Raw genomic sequence first — 25,382 nt, 5'->3', positions numbered from 1 at the left:
TTATGCCATGCTTGGAAGGAGTTGGAATCCCACCATTCTTCCTATGCCACTCCCGGAGAGCTAGAAGAGAATATTTGCAGCTCAAGGTTAAATTGTAGGGTCCTTAATCTTCTCTGAATTTGGTGTTGTTGTTTTTTTAAAAAAACTAGTTTTTATTAACCATTAATCTTTAAAAACAGAAAACAACAACAACAAATGCAGAAAAAATAAGACACACACAACAATATAAAATAGTTTTACAGCCTTCTGTATCGGCCTACATGTTCAGCTTTTATAGTTCTCTATTCTACATTGCCTTCCTATCGGTTTTAACATCTGTAATTGTTGAAAGAAATGTCCTTCTGGGTTCGGCTCCAAGTGGGGAAAAAAGACACTGGAGACATGGAGGCTGCTTGGAAAGATGGTTTATTAGTGGACAGGACCACATGGCTTGAGTCCTGAACAGAAAAGGGGATCACATGCTTCAATGTTGGTGGAGAAAAGAGAAGGGAAGGGCTGAGATGCTGAGTCCCTGGTTTTACCCCCCTCTGGCCTTTGATCTTGAGCTTGTATTCGGATTGGTTGTCAGACTCCCATGGGCCCATGCAGGGGCAACTCTTTAGGCTGCGTTTTGAATCTAGGTTTGGTTGAGTTCTCAGATGCCATGTGGAGAGTTGGGTAAAGGGCCAATATTATCATGCCTTAATCCCATCCCCCTGGAGCTGAAGGGGAGAACTCTTTATTATGTAAAGGGACTAGCTTGGCCTTCTTAATGGCCCATTGACAAAGTGGGGATGGGCAGGAAGCTACAGGGAGCTATTCTGTCTTTTAAAACATGTTTCTTCCTTTTCACATCCAGAGAAATATTCTGCCTTTTCAATATTTCCTAGAATATTTCATTTTTCTGGGAGAGGTCTGGGTGATAACTTCCTACATAATAGTGTAATAACAGTTGTACTCACAATTGTAACAATAATAAATTTGTTCATATCACCCTTATATTTACATTATGGTTGAACTTGGTGGCTTTGTTGCAAGAAAACCACCAAACTCAGAGACCACCAATAACCCCACAATTCAGGGAGAAGAATCGAGTTATAAGCCCCGTTCTGAGTGCTGTTGTGAAGGACACGTTATGAGAAGACTTATTTGATGTATGCCCTTGCTTACCATCATGGCTCTCCATGTTTGGATACATATCCAAACAACTACATTCAGAAATGGAGACCAGCTCTCAAGAGGGTAGAAACAGGTGGGAGAAGCAAATGCAGAAGGAGACTTGGGGCATCTTAAAGTTGGAGAGTACCCTCCTAAAAAGAATTCCCTGAGGGTTCAGAAGCAGAACTTCTAGAAATTGTTATTTAGGGTGAAAAGTAACCCTGCCCTCCCACCCTTCCATTTCACATTTCTAAATATATGGGTCCCGAACTCTAGAGTTCCCCTACCCCTCAACATTGCTGACAATTTTGGAGTAAAAGTCTACATGCCTCTGTTTAATTTTCTTTGAAAGGAGATCATTTGTTTAAAACTAGGTATTTCGATGCAAAACAAGTTGAGTAGCACCAAATGACTAATGTTGTTATTCTGACTAAGGTGTGATTAGTTTTCCTTTTGTGTTCCAGCAGCAAACCAACGTCTTTAAAGCCGCCATATATAAGGTAATCATTCCCTTGTCCTTCTCTTGTCCCCCTCTCTTTTCTCTTCTTTCCCCCAACAAGGCTTGTTCCATCCTGTGCTATTTTAAATTGATTTATTTACCTTTGTTGCAGGCTTAGTAGATTTACAATGAAACGCATTATATTTTTGAAGTATTGCAGGTGATGTCCCTCCTGCTAGCTGTGTATTTAGCCAAGTCATGAACATGGCAGCATTCCTAGGTAGGCGTTGCATGAAGAATGTGTGGCTTCTTATTTATTTTTAAAAAAATCTTTTCTAATTCTTTCTAAAGCAAGGCTAGTCAACCTTTTTATACCTACCGCCCACTTTTGTATCTCTATTAGTAGTAAAATTTTCTAACCGCCCACCGGTTCCACAGTAAAGGTGATTTATAAAGTAGGGAAGTAACTTAACTTTATAAAATTTATAAAGCAGAGTTACAGCAAAACCCTACTGCCCACAATGAAAGCTGGAATGCCCACTAGTGGGCGGTAGGGACCAGGTTGACTACCACTGTTTTAAAGAATCTCCTGTTTCAGCCAAATCCATGTCATTCAGACTTAGGGAGCAGCAAGCTACAAGGGCTAAATTCTGTCTGAGGTGGTAAAGTTGGGTTTGGGCTAAAAACCACATCCTCCGATTATAGAAAAAAGAAAGTGATCATGTCTAAGTTACATCATTTTCCTTGACCCATTATTACTTTAGTGTGGCTTTAGTCAATGATCGGTAATGGACACTATATCCACTCCCTATTAATATTAATATTAACCAATTTCGTTGTATTTAAGTACAATGACAATAAAGATTATACTATACTAATAGCCTCAGCTTACATAGGATAGGTAGAGATTCCAGGTAGAGTGAAAATACCTGGAATCTTTCAACTCAAAAATTAGGCACTTTGCTTGAAATTGGGCCTGTCCTACTGTACGAGGTGGTCAAATTTTTTAATATCTCTCTGCAGATTGTTGTGTGCTGGCTGCCCTTTAAAATGCTCCACCAAGCTCTGGAATCATATCATATCCAAGCATTATGGGTAATTAAAACAGAAGATGAAAATTCTTCTGTCTGTCATTAGGGATAGCTTGTTGGTGGGCATCAATGTTGAGAAGACGCTGCCACATTATGGTTTTGGGGGGAGCCCCATCAAATCTAAAGCTTACTACCTCAGCAGGAACTAGACCTATAAAAATGTGTTGCTAAGTATTGTAATGTTGATCCATGAGTGCCTTCATATTGTTTTTTTCGTATGTGAAATTTTAAAAAAACAATTCACATCTTCAGTTATTATTATTGGTTTGCATGAGACATATACGGACTGTTGTTTGAGAACTCTGCATGTGTGTGAACATCTCACAGTTGTGAGTGGGCATATAATAACAGCAATAAGGTACAATTTATACATAACTCTTCCTTGTCTGGGCTGTTGGTCACTCTTCCCCTATAGATAGGCACAAAAAGATTTTAGATAATTTTTTTTTCATAATTCTGAGAACAGATTATACTAAGTATAGTATCCACAATAAATAGTAACCACAATAAAGCCTTGTTGATGCCTTCTTATTCACGTGTGCCTGTCATGTGAGGAGAAAGAAGAGGAGCAGACTTGATGGTCTTAACTCCATGATGATGTCTCCTGCCAGCCTCTCTGTCAAGAAAAGTTTGGATACAAGAAATTCATTTAGTAATGCTTCTTGTATGGATGAAACTGCAAAGTTCTAGATCAATAGCAATAGCAATAGCAGTTAGACTTATATACCGCTTCATAGGGCTTTCAGCCCTCTCTAAGTAGTTTACAGAGTCAGCATATCGCCCCCACAGTCTGGGTCCTCATTTCACCCACCTCGGAAGGATGGAAGGCTGAGTCAACCTTGAGCCGGTGAGATTAGAACGGCTGAACTGCAGATAACAGTCATCTGAAGTGGCCTGCAGTACTGCACTCTAACCACTGCGCCACCTCGGCTCTTTGGCTATATTATTTAGGTTCTTCTTCTGAAGAACCTAAATAATATAGCCAAAGGATGAAGAACCTCTTTGTTGTTGGGTGCCAAAAATGTGAGAGGCCACGTACAAGAGGGTGCATGTGTGCCAGCACCCATAATGCAAAGCGCACCCCCACAGGCGCATGCATGCACAACTCCCCCCACGCTCCCCCCATGCGCAGCGCACTATTCGCCTCCAAGCTAAGCTTGGTATTTCCTCCGGGGGGGCCGAGGGGAGGTCATTTCGCCCTCTCCAGGCTCCAGGAAAGCTTCCAGAGCCTGGGGAAGGCGAAAAACGGCCTTTCAAAACTTCCAGTTGGCCCGTTGGGTGTGTTTTTCACACTCTCCGTGCTCTGGAGGTTTTTCTGAAGCCTGGGGAGAGCAAAAATGGCCTCCCCCAACTTTCTGGAAGGCCGAAAATCAGCTGGCCAGTGCGCACATGTGCGCTGGAGCTGACGGCTCGCGTGCCAGCAGATATGGCTCTGCGTGCCACCTGTGACACATGTGCCATAGGCTCACCATCACGGGTATAGCCTTTATTGTCATTGTAGAAAATAAATACAACGAAATTGGTTAAATCTTCCAGGGCTTGGCTGATCATCTTGTAATAAGAGGAGAAGGGCACACAAGGCAGAGCTAGAGAGCAAAGCTCCATATCTCCCCCACAAATGAATCTTAGGACGCTGAGACCAACTCTTTGCTCAGTATCCCCACTAAGTGGCCCTTCCGCTTGGCCATGTCCAGGAGAAAGGAGTTGACTACCCCTCTCAGAAATTAGGCCCGTTGTTGATCTGCTTTTACCATCCGGAGGTGTTCAGGGATGAATGCCAAATTGTGGTAAAGTTAGAGGAAAATGGATTTTTCAGTTGCTGCTGGCTGATGTCGATGAACACAGCTTCTAATTTCTGAGATATCCTGCCTGTCGTACAGTGTTAAGTGCAGGAGCAAAAGGGGAACACTGTTTACTTTTCTTGCGTAGCTTCTCAGAAATGCTGGCCTTGCCACTTGCAAACAAATTGTTGGCTTAGATGGGTGTGTTCCCCTTTACCTCTTACATTAACCATACGTTTGATAAATATAAGCATTCATCAGTTGCATTGCCAGCGTGGAAATATGTATTTAGTGTTTTGCTCCAAGGGCTGTTTAATTATTTTAAGACCCCATACTTAGTCTGAAGGTGAAGCAGCTTCACTATTACGATTTGCGCAAACCTATGGTTATTCTTGCAGAAAATGAAATGACTCTTAGAAATTATATCCCGGAAAGCAGAGCCCTGTACTGTACAGGTAGTCCTCAACCTATGACTACAATTGAGCTCAAAATGTCAGTTGCTAAGTGAGACAGTGGTTAAGGAAGTTTTGCCCCATTTTGCAATCTGCTTGCTACAGATTAGTGGTGGGTTCCTACCAGTTCGGACCAGTTCAGCAGAACCGGTAGTGGTTTGGTGGCCTGGGTCGCTGGAACTGGCAGTGACACAGGCCTGCCACGCCCCTGAACTGGTTCTCCGGTTGGCACTGTCGGCGCCGCCATCTTGTTTTTCAATTGCGCGAGGAGAGAAGCGCACACACGAGCGAACCGGTAGTAGTGCCAGCCGGAACCCACCCCTGCCACAGATGTTAGGTGAATCACTGCAGTTGTTAAGTTAGTAATAACAGTTGTGCTACTAACAACTGGCTTTCCCATTGACCGGAAGGTCGCAAAAGAGGATCGCTGCAACCGCCACGAGTCGGTTGCTTTGATCATGTGACCGTGGGGATGCTGCAGCGGTTGTAAGTGTGAAAACGAGCCATAAGTCACTTTTTTTCAATGCCGTTGCAACTTTGAACAGTCACTAAACGAAGTGTCGTACATCAAGACCTACCTGTACATACATTCAGAAAAGAGTTTGAGCCTACAAACCACGCTGGATGAGGAATTCTAGAAGTCGAAGTCCACGTATCTTAAAGTGGCTGAGGAGGAGAACCAGGGCCATATTATTGCTAAGATAAACAATAAATTATCTATACCGGTGATGGCTAACCTTTTTTGGCTCCTGTGCCAAAACCGGGGAGAGCGCAGGGGGGTCGTATGCTCACATGCGCGTGTAACCAGCGCCCCCCCCCCACTTTGGCCGTGTTTTTTTCGCTTTCCCCAGGCTCCAGAGGCTTTCTAGGAGTTTGGGGAGGGTGAAAATATCTCCCTGTCCCCCCCCCCCCCCGGGAGGCCCTCCGGAAGCTTCAGGAGCTTCCCTGAAGCCTCCGGAGTGCGAAAAACGGCCCTACGGGGAATCTAGAAGTTTGGGAATGGTGACTTCCGGTTTGTCCGTAGGGCCGTTTTTTGCCCTCCGGAGCCTTCAGGGAAGCCTCCTGAAGAAGGCCAAAGTCAGCTGACAGGGCAACGCCTCCTGTGCCCTAACAAATGGCTCTTCGTACCACCTGTGCCATGCGTGCCATAGGTTTGACCTCACAGATCTATACAGATGTTTTGAGGCAGTCAAACTGGGATGATATTGTAGTTCACAGAAAGACATGGTGAAAGAGCAGGCACAAAGTCCTTATTTGCCCTTTTTTTTTTTACTAATATGTGGTTACCCAGTTCTTCCACTTCTGGTTTGGAAGCTGGATCTCTATGGTAAGGAGTCTTTTTTAATATGAGCTTCCTGCAAAATTTAGAATGTTGCTCTAAGCACATCAAGATTTTACACGAGTGGCTTGGCGGCCTGGCCAAGGGGAGGCGGTAGAGAAGAGAGGAACTGGGCCACATGAGTGGCAGGCCGGTGTGCACACGCATGCATGCACAGGTCGACTGGAAGTGGAGCTGCATGCGCGAGCACCTTTTACACTATATACTATATTTCCTTCTGCAAGTGTTCAGCTCCCCATGTGTGGCCGCTGCAAAAAATATAACAAGTGATTTGTTTCGCTATGCCCTGCACTGCTCATAAAGCAGGTTAGTTAATGATTTAGTTAGGTCATTCTTTAGCATGTATAAGCCAAGCCCACTTGCTTAGTATAAATGCAGACAATCGTATAAATGCAGAAAAACGCTAACTCGGAAACCAAGTTAAGCTTTGTGTGCAAACTCAGTCATACATTTCTAATCCCATGGGAATAGGAGTGGGGGAACTGGTGCTAATTACTGGTTTAGTCATCCACAAAATTAAAGAGAGAATTCATTTCGGGGCTGTTCAACCTCTGCTAACAATTGTTTTGCAAGAAGGTGATAATACCTGTCTCTGTAAATGGGTCTTTACATGGACGTTAATAGCTTTTATTTTATTGTGCAGAGCTGCGTCACCATTTTTTCTCTTTATTTTCAGCACTGGTCATAGCTGTCCTCCGCTTCATTCAGTTAAAGCCAAAGGTTTTGACACCATGGCTCAATATCAGTGGCTTGGTGGCCTTTTGCTTGGCTTCTTTTGGAATGACTCTTCTGGGCAACTTCCAGGTATTTTGTTTTTTCCTCCTTACTGGTGGGGTGGGGGTGTCACACCTTTCATTCTGCAGTAACATCATTTTGTTGCTTTTGGATTTGTGTGTTACATAAACCTAGTGTTGATCTCCTGCGGTAAACCAGATAGGGATCAACAACAAGAGGAGTTAATTCGGCAGAAATAATGAGAGTGATCTCGGCAGAAGCACTAATGATAACAAAAGTTAAGCTGATAAAAGGAGCAGGTAGAGGGTTTCGAATCCTTATAACAGTGGTCCCCAACCTTTTTATCGCCGCGGACCAGTCAGCCTTTGATAATTTTACCATGGCCCGCTGAGCGCGCACAGGGGTGGGGGGACGTTGTTCGCGGTTTCGGTGGAATACGTCGATGACCAGCGCTAGTAGCGTAGCCTTGCGCAGGCGCAGTTCAGTATGGCTAGCGTAGATAGCGTAGCACAAACTGCGCCTACGCAAGGCTACGCTACTAGCGCTGTCTACGCTAGCCCTACGTAGCTGCGCAGGCGCTCTTAGGTTTTTTTCAGGAATCGGCCAGCGCTGAAGCGCTGAAAAGGAATGAGAAGGGTGGCGCTGGACACAGGGGGGCGGTGGGCCGCTGGTGACGTCAGAGTGCCACCAGCGGTCCAGTAACACCCCTTGTGCCAGTTAGCCCTAATTTGCATACAGAAAGAAACTATGGCCCCCGGCCGCTGCAGCGATCATGGCCCCCGGCCGCTGCGCGGCCCGGTGCCAGGTACTCCACGGCCCGGCACCGGTCCGCGGACCGGGGGTTGGGGATCACTGCCTTATAAGACATGCAATGAACAACAAGTTCTTAAGAGAAGTCCACATAAGACTTATCAAGAAAACACTTAGAATACAGACTTTACTAATGGCAAGAGATATTGGACTACACTATTTCTGGAAGGATACAGGATGATGAAATGAAATGTCACAATAAAATTTAGTTAAATGTAGTTAAATTTTGAGTGCTATGTACAACATAATAATAGCTATAGTCAAATAAATGATTAATAATGATAAAGCATTTATATATACTAGATTGATAATATGAAATTTTATACAAACTGTAAGTGAGGGTTATGGAGATGATGTTGAAAAGCCTTTTAATGAAAGATAAACAATTCTATATTAAATAGAATATAAAGACGTAATATCATTGGATGATTTCAGGATGATGTAATGAAATGTCATAATATAAATTTACTTCAAATTTAATATGCCTTATGTTGAAAGGATGTAATGATAGCTAGGCTTAATGGATGTTTAATAATTGTAACAATTTGTATATATATTAGATTGATGACACTAATAATGGGAAAAAAACATTGAATTGAAAATTATTAGAGAATGTTATCAATGCTAAAATAATAGAATGACTTAGAATAGGATAAAAAACTTCATTATTGGATATATTGAAGATGATATAATGAATCATTATAATATTAATGGTTAGACAATTAATGGTTTTAGACAATACCTTGTCTAAAATGGCAAGATAATAGTGATAATCAAACAAAGGAAGCATAATAACAATATATACAAAGATATCTTGATAGATAATATGTGAATTTTGATAAAATTCAAGTGATGACTATGGAAAGGACACAGAAAGATCTTGTAATCGACACGTTGTATGTAGTTGAAGAGGCTTTTATGTTCTATGTGTTGTGTGTTTGTGTTTGTTTGAAAATAAAAATGTTATTAAAATAAGAGTTAATTCAACTTTATGGTAGAGAGAATCTCGCAAGTCTGAATGTACGGTCCTTCCACACACAAACACACACCCACACCCATCCTTTACAGCCTGACAAACTAGGAAGGGTCTTCCAGACGGAAGAGGAAAATAGAGAACCACAACAATAGAAGAGGAAAGGAACAGAGGAAGAGGAGAGGAGAAGAGAGGGAAGGAGAGGGAAAGAAGAAAGAGGAAAGGAGAGGAAGATTGAGAGGGATAGGAAGAGGAGGGGAGAGGGTACAAAGGGGAAGAGGTAGAGAGGAGTAGGGGAGAGGAAGGGGAAGAAGAAAAGGGAAAGGAGACGAGGAAAGAAGAAATTAGAGAAAGGATGGAGGGAGAAAAGGAAAGGAAAGTAGGGTGGTGGTAAGACAAAACAGAATGGTAAGCAAAGCAATCCCGATTATATATTTTAATTCTTTATATGGAAAAATGAATGTTTAAAAGTGTTAAAATGTGATAAGAATAGTAACTAAGAGAATGTATAGTTGTAAATGTGTGTATGAGACTAAAAAAAAAAAAGAAACTAGGAAGGATGTTTTCTGAGCCTCTTGCTCCCACTAACTATCCTGTTGTGGGTTATGCTAGTTTTTATCTGGCTATTCCCTTGTCGATGGTTCAGAGAGTTAAAATCGCTGAGCTTATCAGCTGGAAAGCTGACTGTCTGGGTTTGAGTCCCCAGTGCCATGTGATGGGGGTGAGCTCCCGTTATTCGCTCAAGCTCCTGCTGACTTAGCAATTCGAAAGCATGCGAATGCAAGTAGATAAATAGGTACCACTTTGGTGGAAAGGTAATCCGTGCGCCTTGTCATATAGTCATGCTGGCCAGATAACCACAGAAGGTGGCGCAGTGGTTAGAATGCAGCACTGCAGGCTACTTCAGCTGACTGCAGTTCTGCAGTTCGGCTGTTCAAATCTCACTGGCTCAAGGTTGACTCAGCCTTCCATCCTTCTGAGGTGGGTAAAATGAGGACCCTGATTGTTGGGGGCAACATGCTGACTCTGTAAACCGCTTAGAGAGGGCTGAAAGCCCTATGAAGCAGTATATAAGTCTAACTAATAGAAATGTCTTCAGATAACACTGGCTCTCTCTGTCTGCTGAGAAATGCAGATGAGTTTAGAGTTTTTAGAGTTTAGAGTTTTATTAGAATTTGTAGGCCGCCCTTTTCCCTGAGGGGACTCAGGGCGGCTCACATAAAACCGGGAAAGGGGAATACAGACATCAAGATAGAAACATATAATAAAATGGTAGGCAACATACATTCATCATTCGGGAGGGGCAACTATCCTTATCCCCAGGCCTGACGGGCGAGCCAGTTCTTCAAGGCTATGCGGAAGGCCTGGACGGTGGAGAGGGTACGAATCTCTACGGGGAGCTCGTTCCAAAGGGTCGGGGCTACTGCTGAGAAGGCCCTCCTCCTTGTGGTTGCCAGCCGACACTGGCTGGCCGATGGGATACGGAGGAGGCCTAGTCTATGGGATCTTATTGGTCGCAGGGATGTAATTGGCAGAAGGCGGTCTCTCAAGTATCCAGATCCACTGCCATGTAGGGCTTTATGGGTGATTAATAGCACCTTGAAGCGCATCCGGAGATCGACAGGCAGCCAGCGCAGCTCGCGGAGGATAGGTGTTATGCGGGTGAATCGAGGTGCACCCGCAATCACTCGCGCGGCTGCGTTCTGCACTAGCTGAAGTCGCCGGATGCTCTTCAAGGGCAGCCCCATGTAGAGCACATTGCAGTATTCCAGCCTAGAGATCACAAGGGCCCGAGTGACTGTTGTGAGGGCCTCCCGATTCAGGTAGGGTCGCAACTGGCGCACCAGGCGAACCTGGGCAAATGCCCCCCTGGTCACAGCCGTCAGATGATGGTCGAAAGTCAGCTGTGGATCCAGGAGGACTCCCAAGTTGCGAACCCTCTCTGAGGGGTATAAAGTTTGACCCCCCAGCCTGAGTGATGGAACACTGATCGAATTATTGGGAGGGAAACACAACAGCCACTCGGTCTTCTCCGGGTTGAGCACAAGCTTGTTAGCCCTCATCCAGTCCATAACGGCCTCAAGACCCCGGCTCATCACGTCCACCGCTTCATTGAGTTGGCACGGGGCGGACAGATACAATTGAGTATCGTCCGCATATTGATGGTATCTAATCCCGTGCCTGCGGATGATCTCTCCCAGCGGTTTCATGTAGATGTTGAATAGTAGGGGGGATAAGACCGAACCCTGAGGCACCCCATAATTTAGGGGCCTAGGGGACGATCTCTGCCCCCCCACTAACACCGACTGCGACCTGTCCGAGAGGTAGGAGGAGAACCACCGTAACACGGTGCCTCCCACTCCCACCTCCCGCAGTCGTCGCAGAAGGATACCATGGTCGATGGTATCGAAAGCCGCTGAGAGGTCAAGGAGGACCAGGATGGAGGGATGTCCTTCATCTCTGGCTCTCCAGAGATCATCAATCAATGCGACCAAAGCGGTTTCTGTGCTGTAACCGGGTCTGAAGCCTGACTGGAAGGGGTCTAGGTAGTTTGCTTCCTCCAAGGACCGTTGGAGCTGGAAGGCCACCACCTTCTCAACAACCTTCCCCAAGAAGGGAAGGTTGGAGACTGGGCGATAGCTATTAAGAACAGCTGGATCCAAGGATGATTTCTTCAGGAGGGGTCTCACCACCGCCGCTTTCAGTGCGGCGGGGAAGTTCCCCTCCCGAAGGGAGGCGGTTACAACCGCCTGGATCCAGCCTCGTGTCACCTCACTGCAGTTCGTGACCAGCCATGAGGGACACGGATCCAGAACACAGGTGGAGGAACTTACAGCTCTCATGGCCTTGTCCACATCCCCGGGGGTAACGTCCTGAAACTCAACCCAGAGCTGTTCTACTTGGTCCCCCTGTGCCTCGGCTGGAACTGCGGGGTTGGAGTCCAAGTCCGACCGAAACTGAGCAATTTTGTCCGCTAAGAATTGGGCATACTCTTCAGCTCTGCCCTGCAAGGGTTCCCCCGCCTCCCTTTTGTTCAGTAGGGAGCGGGTTATCCTAAACAGGGCGGCTGGACGGGACTCAGCGGATGCAACCAGGGTGGCTATGTGGGATCTTTTTGCTGCCCTGAGTGCCCTGGTGTATTCCCTGGTGCAGGTGGTTACCATTGCTCGGTTCGATTCGGACTTATCGGACCTCCAACGGTGCTCTAGGCATCTCCTCCGGCGCTTCATCTCCCGGAGTTCCTCGGTGAACCAAGGGGGTCTCCGGGATCCGCTGCCTCGGAGGAGCCGCAGTGGCGCAATCCGGTCGAGGGCCTCCGACGCTGCCGAGTGCCACGCAGCAGCCAGAGTCTCCACCGGACTGTGGGCGAGAGTGTCAGGAATAACCCCAAGCTCTGTCTGGAACCTTGACGGCTCCATAAGGCGCCTGGGGCGGAACCACCTGGTCGGTTCCTCCTCCCTACAGTGGGGGTTTGGCCTCCGGAAGTCGAGCCTCAGTAGGCAGTGGTCTGACCACGACAGGGGTATGATGTCACTCCCCCTCAGACCAAGTTCACAAATCCACTGCTCCGAGAGAAATACAAGGTCAAGCATGTGTCCCGCTGAATGGGTTGGGCCTCGAATTACTTGGGTCAAGCCCATGGCTGTCATGGAAGCCATGAACTCCTGCGCCCCATCAGAGTTTTCACCGAGCGACGGCAAATTAAAGTCCCCCAGGACCATCAACCTAGGGAACTCAATTGCCAGCTCGGCTACCGACTCGAGGAGCGAGGGGAGGGCTGCTGCAACGCTGTTGGGAGGCAGGTACGTTAGCAGCAGACCCACTTGACCCTTGAGGTCCAACTTTAACAGCAAAGACTCACACCCGACAATCTCCGGGGCAGGGACCCTACGAGGAACTAACGACTCCCGGATGACAGCGGCCACACCCCCACCCCTTCCCTGGGCTCTCGGCTGATGCAGCACCTGAAATCCTTCTGGGCACAGCTCTACAAGGGGGACTCCTCCCTCTGGGCCCAGCCAGGTTTCAGTAATACATGCCAGGTCTGCCCTCTCGTCTAAAATTAAGTCCCGGACGAGAGGAGCTTTATGAACAACAGACCTGGCATTTAGCGACAACAGCCTGAGACCAGGGTCCTGACTACTTACGCCATCTGGTCTTGGAGTGGGACTCCTAGGGCCGGAAGGAGGGATCTCTGCAATGTAGCGAACCCTCCTTCCCCGGTAATGGCCTGCCCTAAAGTCCCCGCCGTATCTGCCCCTCCCTGTTACGACCGCAATACCCCGACCCTCTCCCGTGTCTCTGGTCCCCTCAACCACCCCCATGGCCCCCGCAACTCCCGGCAGGTCCTCCGAATCACACATACTCAAACACTCCCCCAAACAGTCCCCACGTAAAAGTTAAAAAACACAAAAATTTTACAACAATATGATCATAAAAGTGGGACATTCATTCATCTCATGCGTACCTCATACATAGCCCATGCAAAGAGAGAAGAAAAAGATGAAAGAAAAGAAAGAAATTATAATTGCGCAAAATTAATTAATTTAAGGTGCGAGTTCAGGCAGTAAAAGATTGGCTCTCAATGTTCAGAATTGAAATGGCTAAGGACCAGTTATAGTTCAGATAGTATCTGTGGGGAAGTGTCTTATAACCCCTCTCTTTTTCTATAAATTTGTTAGTCAGGGGGTCCTGTGGGGGTTCAAAACACACACGCAGTGCAGTCATCATCTGTCCACCCGCAGAACAAGTCCAGAGTCTTCCTTCTGGTGGAAAAACCATTCCAAGAAGTTCCCAGAGGCACACCATTAAAAATAAATGGGAAAAGATGGAACAGGCGCTGTAATTGCCTAGAGACCCCGTCGTTATTCCCAAGATGGCGCTTGCTCCCTCGATGTTAGATAGGCAAGGCAGTCCAAAAAGCACCGGAGACTCTGAGGCCAATGGGATCGTCCAGGTCTGCAAATTCCAGGGGTGGTCTCCCCAGTTCCACAATCCCCCTGTAGGCAAACGGGGGGCAGGGGTGGGGGAGGCGATGGAGATGCCAAAATACGATGCCACTGCCACCAAATTGATATTCCCCCCCTCGCCGCCGAACAGCTGATGCAAATGAAGCAGCACGGAAACCGCCAGAATCGCCCAAACCTCCGCAATCCGCAGCTGCAGCGTCCTGACGGCCCGGAGATGGTCCTGGGGGTGGATGCACAGTCGTGGGTCGCTCCCGTCGCAAGCCAGCATAGCTAGAAGATGAAACAGGCGACGGAGCCCCCGAAGAACGCCGCCGCCATTTCCAACCCGAAATTCTCTTCCGCGCTGCCGAATGGCCCGACCAGCATGGAGATCGCTAAAGACGCTGGAGCCCTTGCGGTTCGGGGCTATCTCCAAAGAGGTAGTCCCTGCCGTCAACTGATCTTTTTGGGCTCCCTGGGTCTTAGGCTTCCCGGGTGAGCTGTTTATATTATATTTTAAAGATGTTACTCGCGGTTTCTCCAGCATTTCGTCGGGTAGATTTTAGAGCGGACGGAGCCTTGCAGCCATCTTAATCCTCGCACATGCGCACCACCCCCTAGAGGCAGAAATGAATAAACAGGGAAAACCTTTATTTTTTCCCTTGGAAGTGACTCTTTGCCCAGTCTCCCAAGATCACATACCATTCTATTTAGCCATGGCTTAAGGCATTCCTTTTTGCATAAACTATTATGGTTTATTCAATAAAATGTAGTGGAGCAAATTATGACTTACAGCTTACAGCATCCAGAACTCTTTTTTCCTGTCCCAATTAATGAATGTCCTAGTTACCTATAAATGGCTTTCTTCTGAATTGACTAAGCCATTATGCTAGACAATGAAGGTAATTGTGTGCTTAGCAAGATCTCTTGGTGACATTTGTCTCGCTTCAGCAAAACAACTTCCTCCAGTTTTTCTGTAGAAAAACTATATGGCAGAAGGGCAGGAGCCATTGAACATACCTGGCTGCCTGGATATATAGTACATAAATTGTATTTCCATGGGCCAAAATCTTGATTGGGGGTCAAACCATAAAAGTTTCTGTGTTACCTCTTTGGCTCCAGGCACCTGAGAGATTTGGCAAATTTGTGATAGTGGTATCTTCATAAATAAACAAGAAACGAGCACAAGAAACAAGACTGATGGATTTGCACAAGAATAGGACTGTGGTCTATTAGGAGATGAAAACCTGCACATCTGAAATAAAATATGCTTACTGTTAATAGACCAGGGTGAGCTAGAATCCATAGGCAGCCTCAGTCTAATTAGTACCTACGTTATCTGGGATAAGAGATGATGAAAAGGTGGAACTGTCTCAGTGATCTCTTTTGGTCTTCTTCGGAAATGGCATAAGAACGTCAACATCCTTTAACTCATAGCTCCAAATTATGTAAGAGCTGTAGGTAGTCCTCCGTTTATGACCAGTTGCTTCTCCAGGTTATGACCCAGATTTGAGTTCTGCCCCTCTAGCCGTGTGATCATATTTTTGGTGCTTGGCAACCAGTCTGTATTCACAGCATCCTGTGGTCACCACAATTTACAACAGGGGTGTCAAACTGGATTTCTGTGAGGGCCGGATCAGGATTGTAGTTCTCCTCTGCGGGCCGGGCGGACGGGGTGGGTGGGGGGTGGAGACAGGACGGATGCCTCCTGCAGCATCCTGCCAGCCAAAACGGTGTGTGTGTATGTGTTTCCACGCGGGCCCCCATGCCCCATTTTCGGCCTGGACGGCCTCCTGCAACACTTCACTGGCCAAAACGGGGCACGTGTGTGTGTGTGTGTCCATGTGCAGTCCCCCTGCGCTCCATTTTGGGTGCCAGAGGCACCACGGGCCAGTCCTTTGTTATTTCCAGGCCGTTCCGCAGGCCAGATTTAAGGGCCTTGAGTTTGACACCCCTGATTTACAATGTTTTTGAACTTCTGGTTTTTGGCAAAAACACCCAGCCGCAGGCAATGGATTCACTTAAAGGCTGCCCTGTTTTCTAAACAACTACTTCAGAAAAAAGTCACAAAATCTGCTTCTGAACTTCGTGCTTGAAGTGGAGAAGAATGAAATTTTTGTTTTACCGATTAGATTGATGGATCATTACAGAAATGGCTTGTTCGTATTATTGTGAAAAAGCAAAAAGTTGTGATTCGATGTTAAGGCCTTATTTTTACTGCGACAGAGGGAGTCAGAAGTCTCGATGTTTCTTTTTCTTTTCTTTTTTTCCTTATCCTTCCTCACTTCTCTTTCCCCTTTTCCTCCCCACTTCCTTTTCTATTTTATTTTGTATTTTACAATAGTTTATAACTCAATAAAATGTTAAACTGGAAGAAAAACGTCATAAAATTGGATAGGTCACTTGGAGACCGACTTAATCACCAACATGACCTAGTATTATAATTCTGGGCTCAATTACAGTCCTTACAATTACAGTTTGGAAGTCAAAAGATCAGTTTGGAAGTCAAAAGATAAACAAAACACTTCTTGGCTATAGAAAGCAAAGACCTTCAGCTATCCCAATGCACACTGCAGATACATTAAGGCATTCTGAGTTGAGCAATAGAAAGTGGAATTCTTAGGAAAAGTTGGCTGAGTGTTGTTGTTTTTTTAACTGGGTGTATTAACCAAAGTCACGTGTTTTGTGTCCTTTTTAGCTTTCCAATGATGAAGAAATACACAACGTTGGCACCTTTTTGGCCTTTGGTTTCGGCACTATGGCCTGCTGGATTCAGTCCGCCCTAACCCTCAAAATAAACTTGAAGAATGAAGGTAGAAAAGCTGGAATCCCACGCGTGGTTTTGTCAGCGGCAATAACTCTGTGCCTAGTCCTTTGTATCCTTTTCAAAATGCAAGTATTGCTTAAAAAAAACAACACCCAGCTTGCATCCTGATAAGCTGTTTCTGGACTGTTACTAAATTCAGTTCTGTGGCTTTTTTTAAATGCACTTCATTTGATGTTTGGAGAAAACCCCATTTTAAAGCCAAATGGCCCAGATTAGGGGTTTTCAAATTTCCCAGGTTTCAATAGTTGAAGAAACAAAGCTTTAGTGTTTAAAAATTAGCCGCATTTGAATTATTGCAGTTGGTTGCACAGTGATGATGTTAAAGCAGTGGTGAAATTCATTTTTTTTTTCCTACCGGTTCTAAGGGCGTGGCTTGGTGGGCGTGGTGTGGCTTGGTGAGGAGGACAGGGGAAGGATACAGCAAAATCTCCATTCCCTCCACACTCTGGGGCCAGCCAGAGGTGGCATTTGCCGGTTCTCCGAACTATTCAAAATTTCCACTACCGGTTCTGCAGAACCTGTCAGAACCTGATGGATTTCACCCAGAGGTGGGTTCCTGCCAGTTCTAACCTCTTCTATATAGAAGAGGTTCCACAAATCTACAATGCCATTTAGAATCGGTTCCAGCTCCCCCCCACCGCCCATCCGCACATCATCAAGATGAAGAGCGAGAGGAGGAATTCTGGGAGTTGAAGCTGTCAAGTTTGAACACCCCTGGGGATTTTTTTCTGAAGGGTTAGGGGTGCAAGGGTCTTGTAACTTGACAGCTTTAAGACTTGCGTGCTTCAAATGCCAGAGTTTCTGAGCCAACATGGATGGAGGAGGAATTCTGGGAGTTGAAGTCCACAAGTCTTAAAGCTGTCAGGTTTGAACACCCCTGGTGTTTTTTTTCTAAAGGGTTAGGGGTGCAAGGGTCTTGTAACTTGACAGATTTAAGACTTGTGTGCTTCAAATGCCAGAGTTTCTGAGCCAACATTTTGGCTGCTAAGCAAGAGCGTTGTTAAGTGAGTTTCACCACATTTTGCAAGTTGGCCATGCCCACCCAGTCACATGGCTGGCAAGCCACTCCCACCCAGTCACATGGCCAACAAGCCACTCCCACAAAGCAGGTCACACCCACAGAAGAGGTTCTAAATTTTTTGAAACCCACCACTGATTTCAGCCCTGTGTTAAAGGGTATTGTCATAAAGAGTTCATGCAGAGTTGCCTTTTGCAATTGACTGATGGTGATTTTTTGGACTGATGGTGTTTAACTGGTGCTCCAGATGTTTTGGGATGGCATCCAATGCACATGTTACTCATAGTATTACATTTGTTTCTTTTGCCACCGTTGTTCTACTTCTATTTGCAGGCCTTTATAGTTTTTGATTCCTCCCCCCACCCCCCATTTTTTCTTTTCTGTTTTGCTATCTCCAGGTAGTGCAATGTTCACTATCTTCACAGATTTCTTTGTCTTTCTTATCTAAAATTGCTAAGTTGGGGATGTTACGTGGCAGATGCTTTGTTTGAATTCTAAAGTCCTGGAGCATTTTAGCTTCTTCATTTACTACCAGTTTATCTATTTTGTGATTCCCACCACTTTTTGCTTGCAGGAAATGTTATTTCTTGCAGATCTTCCAATGAACCATTTTTGCTATTTTGTCATGCCATTGTTTGTAGCCAGGATGTGTGATCTTCTTGCAGCAGCTAATTATTATTATTATAATCACAGTTTGAAAAACATTGTTCTTGATGTACTGATTTACTTCTTAAAAAGACTCTGGAAAACCAGGGATTTCAGTGCAATATAAAAAAGTCCACTTAATGAATTTGCAGATGCTGTAACCTTATTCTTACCCTGTTCATCACACATAGCTGCTTAATTAAAATCTTAGATGCACAACATCTAAGGGGGCATTTGCCCAGGTTCGCCTGGTGCGCCAGTTGCGGCCCTACCTGAATCGGGAGGCCCTCACAACAGTCACTCGAGCCCTTGTGATCTCTAGGCTGGAATACTGTAATGTGCTCTACATGGGGCTGCCCTTGAAGAGCATCTGAAGACTTCAGCTAGTCCAGAATGCGGCCGCGCGAGTGATCGTGGGCGCACCACGGTTCGCCCACATAACACCGATCCTCCGTGAGCTGCACTGGCTACCTGTTGGTCTCCGGGTGCACTTCAAGGTCCTACTCACCACCTATAAAGCGCTCCATGGTAGTGGATCTGGCTATTTGAGAGACCGCCTTCTGCCAATTACCTCCCTGCGTCCCATCAGATCGCATAGAGTTGGCCTCCTCCGTATTCCATCCGCCAGTCAGTGCCGACTGGTGACTACTCGGAGGAGAGCCTTCTCTGTTGCGGCTCCGACACTATGGAACAATCTCCCCGTGGAGATTCGTACCCTCACCACCGTCCAGGCCTTCCGCACAGCCCTCAAGAACTGGCTAACCCGTCAGGCCTGGGGATAATCTTATTTCGCCCCTCCCGAATGCTGAGTGAATGTTGAGTTTTATTGTCTAATTTACTTTGTGCACATTTCTTTTTTCGTATTGTCCTACACTCCCCTTCCTTTTGATTGTAAGCCGCCCTGAGTCCCCTCAGGGAAAAGGGCGGCCTATAAATAAATAAATCCAAATCCAAAATCCAAACATGGTACATCTATGTTGTCCAAGCCTGGAATATCCACCATTCTAGATTTATACATAAATCCATATATTTTGATTTCAAACTCTTATTTTCCATAAACCTTAAAAAAACTGTTTTCAGGGTTTATGGAAAATAAGGACAGCAGAGTAAGGACAGCATTTGGATGGCAGAGTAAGCTGAAATCTTGGTCAAAATTTCAGCGCAATGGGGCGGCAATAACATGGACATGTTTTTGCATTCTTTGATAGCATTTGTGGCTGTCCGCATTGTGTGAATACAGGTGTATCCACATGAGACTTGCAGTGAACAGACAGGATCTCTCTATGTTTAATAGTTTAATCATTCAATGGAAAATGAATTTGCTAGATATTTTTCTTAGTATTCCAATGTTCATGTGTATCTAAATTTTCAAAGTCTATTTGGATTTTTCTGTGGAATGTTCTCTCCCTAGAAAAGGAATGGAAAATGCGCAGCCCTGAACTCAAACAGAAAGTTCAGTATTGTGAAATTATGAAAATTTCAATCTAAAAACAGCTGGAGGCCAACCCATAGACCACTGGGACGTTCCTACAGCTTGAGAAAATAACCCACAGGGAATATCCTGCTTCTTTCTTGATGAGATCATTTTTAAGCAGGTCTTGAATATAGGCTTATGCTATTTAAAATTCCAGATCTAATGCTTTATGTCAAAGATTTTCCAAACCTATTTAGGCTGTGGAATCTGTTAGTTAGAAAGAAATTTTTCCCAGATTGCCTACACCAGAGACAAACCCTGAAGATTTAAAAAAATGGCGGTGTTTCAAATATATTTATTCATCCTTTTTTTCCCCTTAATCTGCCACATATGCTATGCCTTATCAAATTCTTGTAGAACTTTAGGGTTGTGCAAAACACTACTTAATCACCTACCCTAATCACAATCAGTCTGATGGCATACGCCTCGTCTTCCTGAGAAACTTACCTTTATTGTAACATGCGATATCTAATCTTTGTGTTAATGAATATATACTGGGGGGGGGGGGGGGCGGACACAAGCAGCAATATATGTATGAATCTTATCAGCCCAGGAATAACGTTTCCAGTTGCTTAGGTTGATATGGTTTTGTTCTCGTGACTAACGAAGTTCCAAACCTTGGTTGAATAAGCAATACGAAATAGAGCTTACAATTCTGCCAACTATTTCCATTGCTAAGCAAGAGAGTTGTTTTGTCCCATTTTATGACCTTGCCACAGTTGTTAAGTGAATCACTGCAGTTGTTAAGTTAATAACACAGTTGTTAAGTGAATCTGGCTTCCTCATTGACTTGTCAGAAGATCACAAAAAGTTTTCCTATCTTTCCTCACTTTTCTTTCTCTTTCCCCTTTTCCCTTCCCGCACATTGTCCTCTTATTTACTGTTGTATTTTGTATTCTACAATATTTAATAACTTAAGAAAATGTGATTGGAAGATCACAAAAAGTGATCACATGTCCCGTCCCCCCGACACTGAAATCCTTATAAATACATGCCGGTTGCCAAGCTCCTGACTTTTGATCGCGTGATCATGGGGATGCTGCGACTGTGTGTGAAAAATGGTCATAAATCACTTTTTTCAGTGCCCATGTCATTTTAAACCGTCACTCAACAAATGGTTGTAAGTCAAGGACTGCCTTTAATGCTGCTTTTCCTGGTGAGGCGTGGGTTCGATGGCATCAGAGGTAGTATTCAGCCGGTTCTGACTGGTTCTATTGAACCGGTAGCAGAAATTTTTAGTAGTTGGAGACTGCCACCTCTGGCTGACTCCGCCCCCATCTATTTGCTGCCTCCAAAGTCCCAGTTGATTGGCTTGGTCTTCTTTTGTTGCCCTCCACAAGAGAACAGAACTGGAAAGCAGGTTAGTAGGGTGGGGAGGGAATGGGAATTTTGCAGTATTCTTCCCCTGCCATGCCCACCAAGCCATACCCACAGAACTGGTAGTAAAAATTTTTGAATCCCACCACTGGATGGGATGTACTATATTTTTTGGAGTATAAGACACACCCTTTTGCCCCCCAAAAGAGGATGAAAATCTGGGTGCATCTTATACACTGAATACTGCATTTTTGGCCTGCTGAAACCCCGCCCCCTTTGCAAAAATGACCATGCATAGCCTTCAGGAGGCTTCCAGAGTGCTCCTGGGGGCTGGGGAGAGCAAAAATGAGCGAAAAATGGACTGTTTTTTTGCTCGTTTTTGCCTCCCCCCAGCCCCTAGGAGCACTCTATAAGCCTCCTAAAGGCTATGCATGCCATTTTTTTTGACAAAAAACGCCCGTTTTTGGGAGGTCTGCAGAGTGCAAAAACTTTTTTTTTTTTAATTTGCCTCATCAAAAATCTTGGTGCATCTTATACTCCGGTGCATCTTATACTCTGAAAAATACGGTAGGTTTCAGATATAGCTCTGATTCCCAGAGGCATTTTAATGCTTGCTCCTCTTACTGTGTATGTTTCTGTGCCTTTTCCTTGACCCTCCTTCAGATTTCATTTTGATGAATCAGTTTAAGTTGCACATGCAGGCGTCACGGATCCAGTGGGGAATGGTGATGTGCTTCCTGTGTTTCTTCGGCTCCTTCGCGGTGGAATTCAGACACTACCGGTTCGAGATCATTTGCTCCGAGTACCAAGAGAATTTCCTCAGCTTCTCCGAAACCCTCTCTGAAGCCTCCGAGTATCAGACGGATCAGGTGTAACCCAACTCCCAAACTGACCAGGCGGATGATGTTTGATGTCAAAGGATTGAACTCAACGGCCCCTTTCATTTACCGTGATTTAGTCTTTTTGTTTTTGCTAATTTCTCTCTGCGATCGCCCAAACTTTCTTCCGAAGAATGAACCAGATGCTTCTTTGCATGGATTCCAAAATATATATATATATATATCTAAATGTTTCCAACTGAATCGCTTTCGGTTTGAGCACAAACACCCTGCGTCAAAATTCTGTGGAGATTCTCAGTCACCTGGATCGTGGTTGTCCCAACTGGACTTTTGTTTTTCCTTGAAGACGCTTCGCTACTCATCCAAGAAGCTTCTTCCGTTCTGACTTCAGTTCCTTTCAGTTCTTCACTCAGAACGGAAGAAGCTTCTTGGATGAGTAGCGAAACGTCTTCAAAGTCTGGTTGCTTTTTGGAGGGGGGAAAAAAAACCCTCCACCTCTTTCAGGACATTCTTGCCTGAAATACAAGTGCAAAGCATTTAATTTCCTCCACGTTTTCCGGGCTCAAAGCAGAGCATTGCTGGCGCATTTCGCCCAATGTTCAAAACATTCCGAGTCTTGCTTAGGATAAGTGGTTGCGCTTTTAGGACAGGGTGCTTAGCCTACCAAATGGCTCAGTTTGAAACATTTTGTTCACACTACCTCTTCGCCTTTTTTTTTTTTTTTTGCTTAAGGCATTTTATAACACGGTATGAGATGCTGGGTTTACGTTTTTCCCCCCATAGTTCCTTTGTGACTGACTGAAAGAACTTACTAATTTCGCATTATGTTATGTTATGCAAGAGGCAGCAGAGAACTATGAACAATTGCTATCTGCATACTGTACAGTATATGCGGTTGCACCTTGACTGTGAAAAATGGAAAGGGAGGGTCATGTTACCTGCAAGAAGACCAGGGTTACGCAGCAACCATGGTCTGTGGACATATCACAGGGCATCGACCGGGTGGTGGAGGTGTATCCAGATTTGCAAAACCCAAGTGTCAAGTTGCAATGCAAGCTGCATCTGATTTTATTATGCACACACCATACAGAAGACAGGCTATGCGTGTGACAGGGTTAGGAGTGTGATACCACAGTTAGTATCTTGCAGATCATTGTGCGTGTAAGCTTTACTAAAACCTGTACATTTGGCCATGGAATCTACAGTTCCCACGTCGATTATTGTGGAGGTTTGCAAACTGGTTTCCTGTCTTACTGACTTTATGGCTTCAGTCGTTTGCTGAGGTGCAATCTTATTTTTCCCTCCCATTTTTTTTTTGCATTTTAGACTGTCCAATTTTACTGCAGCTTGGTCCATTCGAGTGAGCAGATGGTGCTTGACCTCACAAAAACCAGGCCTTTGATTGACTTCCCATATTCTGGTGCTTTTGCCCCCCCTTTATACTGAAAAAAAGGTTCACTTCTCACTGACTCGGGGAACAAGAAGACAAAGAAACAGGGACATTTTTATGCGGCTTCCCTCTGGGGCCCGGTGAATGGATGATGGTCTTGTTAGGATTGGGATAGGATAGGATTGTTTCTGAGCCTTTAATATTGGCATAGAGGCAGGAATCTCAAGGGCCTCTTCCTGCAAAATCCTCTTTCCTAGGCGATTTTTCCAAGTTGCATATGACTTTTCTTTTTCCCATATAAGGCCTGTACATTTAACACATCTTTTTTTTCCCAGATATTGGAAGATGTTTCTATGCTGGAATTTTAAGACTAGATACGCCAGTGTGAAGCTGTGGGGTAGAACTGTTACTTAAGGAGAAAAGTGTTAACGTGGCTTGAAGTGGCAACAAAAAATAAAATCAGCAGAGGTTGGAACGTTCAAGTAGAACATTCAATTGCCCTTTGTAAAGGGGCAATTGAAAAGTTGCTAATTTGCCATATGGAATAATCAAATCACTACAGTTGAAGGTCTAGACTTTTGGGATGAAATTATTTGCCACACAATCCTTTCTACCTTTACATCAGAGGAAGTCTCACAAAACATAAATGGGGGAGAGGGGGGGGGGCTTGAAACATAAATTGGATTAAGTCCAAAACATTAAATTTCAAGAATTGGGCCACAATCTCGATTGAGATAGTGAATGCTTGAATTAGGAGTCAGAAAATATTTAACGGGGAGAGCAGTGAATTGGGTGAAAAGCTTAAGTTTAATAATTAGAAATAGGAGACCTGTCAAAGTGGTAATGGTTTTCTACAGTAGGACATAAAACGCACACAGAATTGTAAAATACACAAGTGTTTCTATAGTAGACGGGTTTACAAGAGTGGCTGTAAGGAAGGTGTAGATAGCTAAATGCTGTTCAGATGTTTTGGAATTCGTTTTCCCATCAGCTCTGGACAGGATGGCCAAGGGCAAGAGATTATATTACAAACATCTGGTGGGTTAACAGGTTGCTTACCCCAGCTGTAGAGGAATCCAAACCAGCTGTGCGTCTGCAGTTACGAAAAGGTTGAAAATATAAGAAATCCACCAACAAGCAGCTAAATGGGTTTCTGTTAGAATGTGTTTTACTGTAAATAGTTCATTGTGAATTTTTTAAAAAATGTTTTATGTTGTATCATTTATATTTTGCATTTTTTTTTCCTGAAAGGGAGGAAAAAAATTGTTTTGTGAACATTTCCTCTCTCTCCATTGAATATGCAACCGAACTCTTTTTCACGATAAGAGTGTAAATACCTTTTAAGTATTTCTTACGGCACATTTTTCAATATGGTTGAGCAAAGACTTCATAACTGCATACTGACACGTGACCACTCAATAAATTTCTTTTATGGAAAGCTTGGGCCTTGTTTTGTGCTTGCACCTACACAACATATTTATATCCTTGCCTGCTTTATAAAGCTGAGCCCAAATGCCAAGCAATTAAAAATATTCAAAGGAGCCCACTGAGAATAGCTTTGTTGCGCAAATACTTACAGAAACACCTGTGTTCTTGCAGGGAAGAAACTGATAATCCAGAAGCAATTCAGCCAAAACTAAAGGTAGAGGGAATTATATGAAAGTTACGTTTTTCTCCATGGGGAATGTACAGGTAATCCTTGACTTATAACTGGTCACTTACTGACCATTCAAAGTTGTTATGGACCTCATGACCTGAATTCAGTTTCAATGGCTGCTCTCTCTGGTCACGGGATCGTATTTTGGACGCTTGGCAAGCTGCTCGCATTTATGACCGTTTGCAGTACCTGTGGCCGCATGACTGCAATTTCATTCATTTATTTTCGTATTTACAATATTCTTTGGTGGAAACTGGCATCTACTTCTTGTTTCTGGCAAACAAAAAACCCCACAATGGTTTAACATCTATGATGATATTCACTTAATGACTGCCGAGGCTGCAAAAAATGTAAAATCAGGTTGATCCTTGGTCCTATGATGGCTCACTTAACGGCTTAGCGTGACTTATGGCTGTAATTCCAGGCTCAATTATAATTGTAAGCTGGGGACCATCTGTATTTGCACTCTTTTCTTCCTAAGCTCTGTAGTAGGAAAGGAGAAGAACAGA

At 44.7% G+C, this 25,382-nt stretch overlaps 1 protein-coding gene across 7 annotated transcripts in view; it reads left to right on the top strand.

Moving 5' to 3' along the window:
- Nucleotides 1–24,654, top strand: part of LOC116513002 (transmembrane protein 150C-like) — a 56,079-nt gene extending 31,425 nt beyond the window's left edge. For 6 of the 7 annotated variants that reach the window (XM_032223719.1, XM_032223723.1, XM_032223717.1 and 3 more), the window contains 5 exons: nt 1,602–1,637; nt 1,789–1,856; nt 6,916–7,043; nt 16,405–16,582; nt 21,651–24,654. In XM_032223719.1, coding sequence (XP_032079610.1) covers nt 1,602–1,637; nt 1,789–1,856; nt 6,916–7,043; nt 16,405–16,582; nt 21,651–21,862 — 622 coding nt within the window. In that variant the 3' untranslated portion in view covers nt 21,863–24,654. The remainder of the gene's footprint in view (nt 1–1,601; nt 1,638–1,788; nt 1,857–6,915; nt 7,044–16,404; nt 16,583–21,650) is intronic. The other variant, XM_032223720.1, reaches the window with a different exon arrangement.
- Nucleotides 24,655–25,382: the final 728 nt, after the last annotated feature.

The sequence above is a fragment of the Thamnophis elegans genome, chromosome 9 (assembly GCF_009769535.1).
Source record: "Thamnophis elegans isolate rThaEle1 chromosome 9, rThaEle1.pri, whole genome shotgun sequence".
Classification (NCBI taxonomy): domain Eukaryota; kingdom Metazoa; phylum Chordata; class Lepidosauria; order Squamata; family Colubridae; genus Thamnophis; species Thamnophis elegans.
The sequence above is the reverse complement of the archived record's forward strand: the minus strand, read 5'-3'. Positions and strand labels throughout refer to the sequence as shown.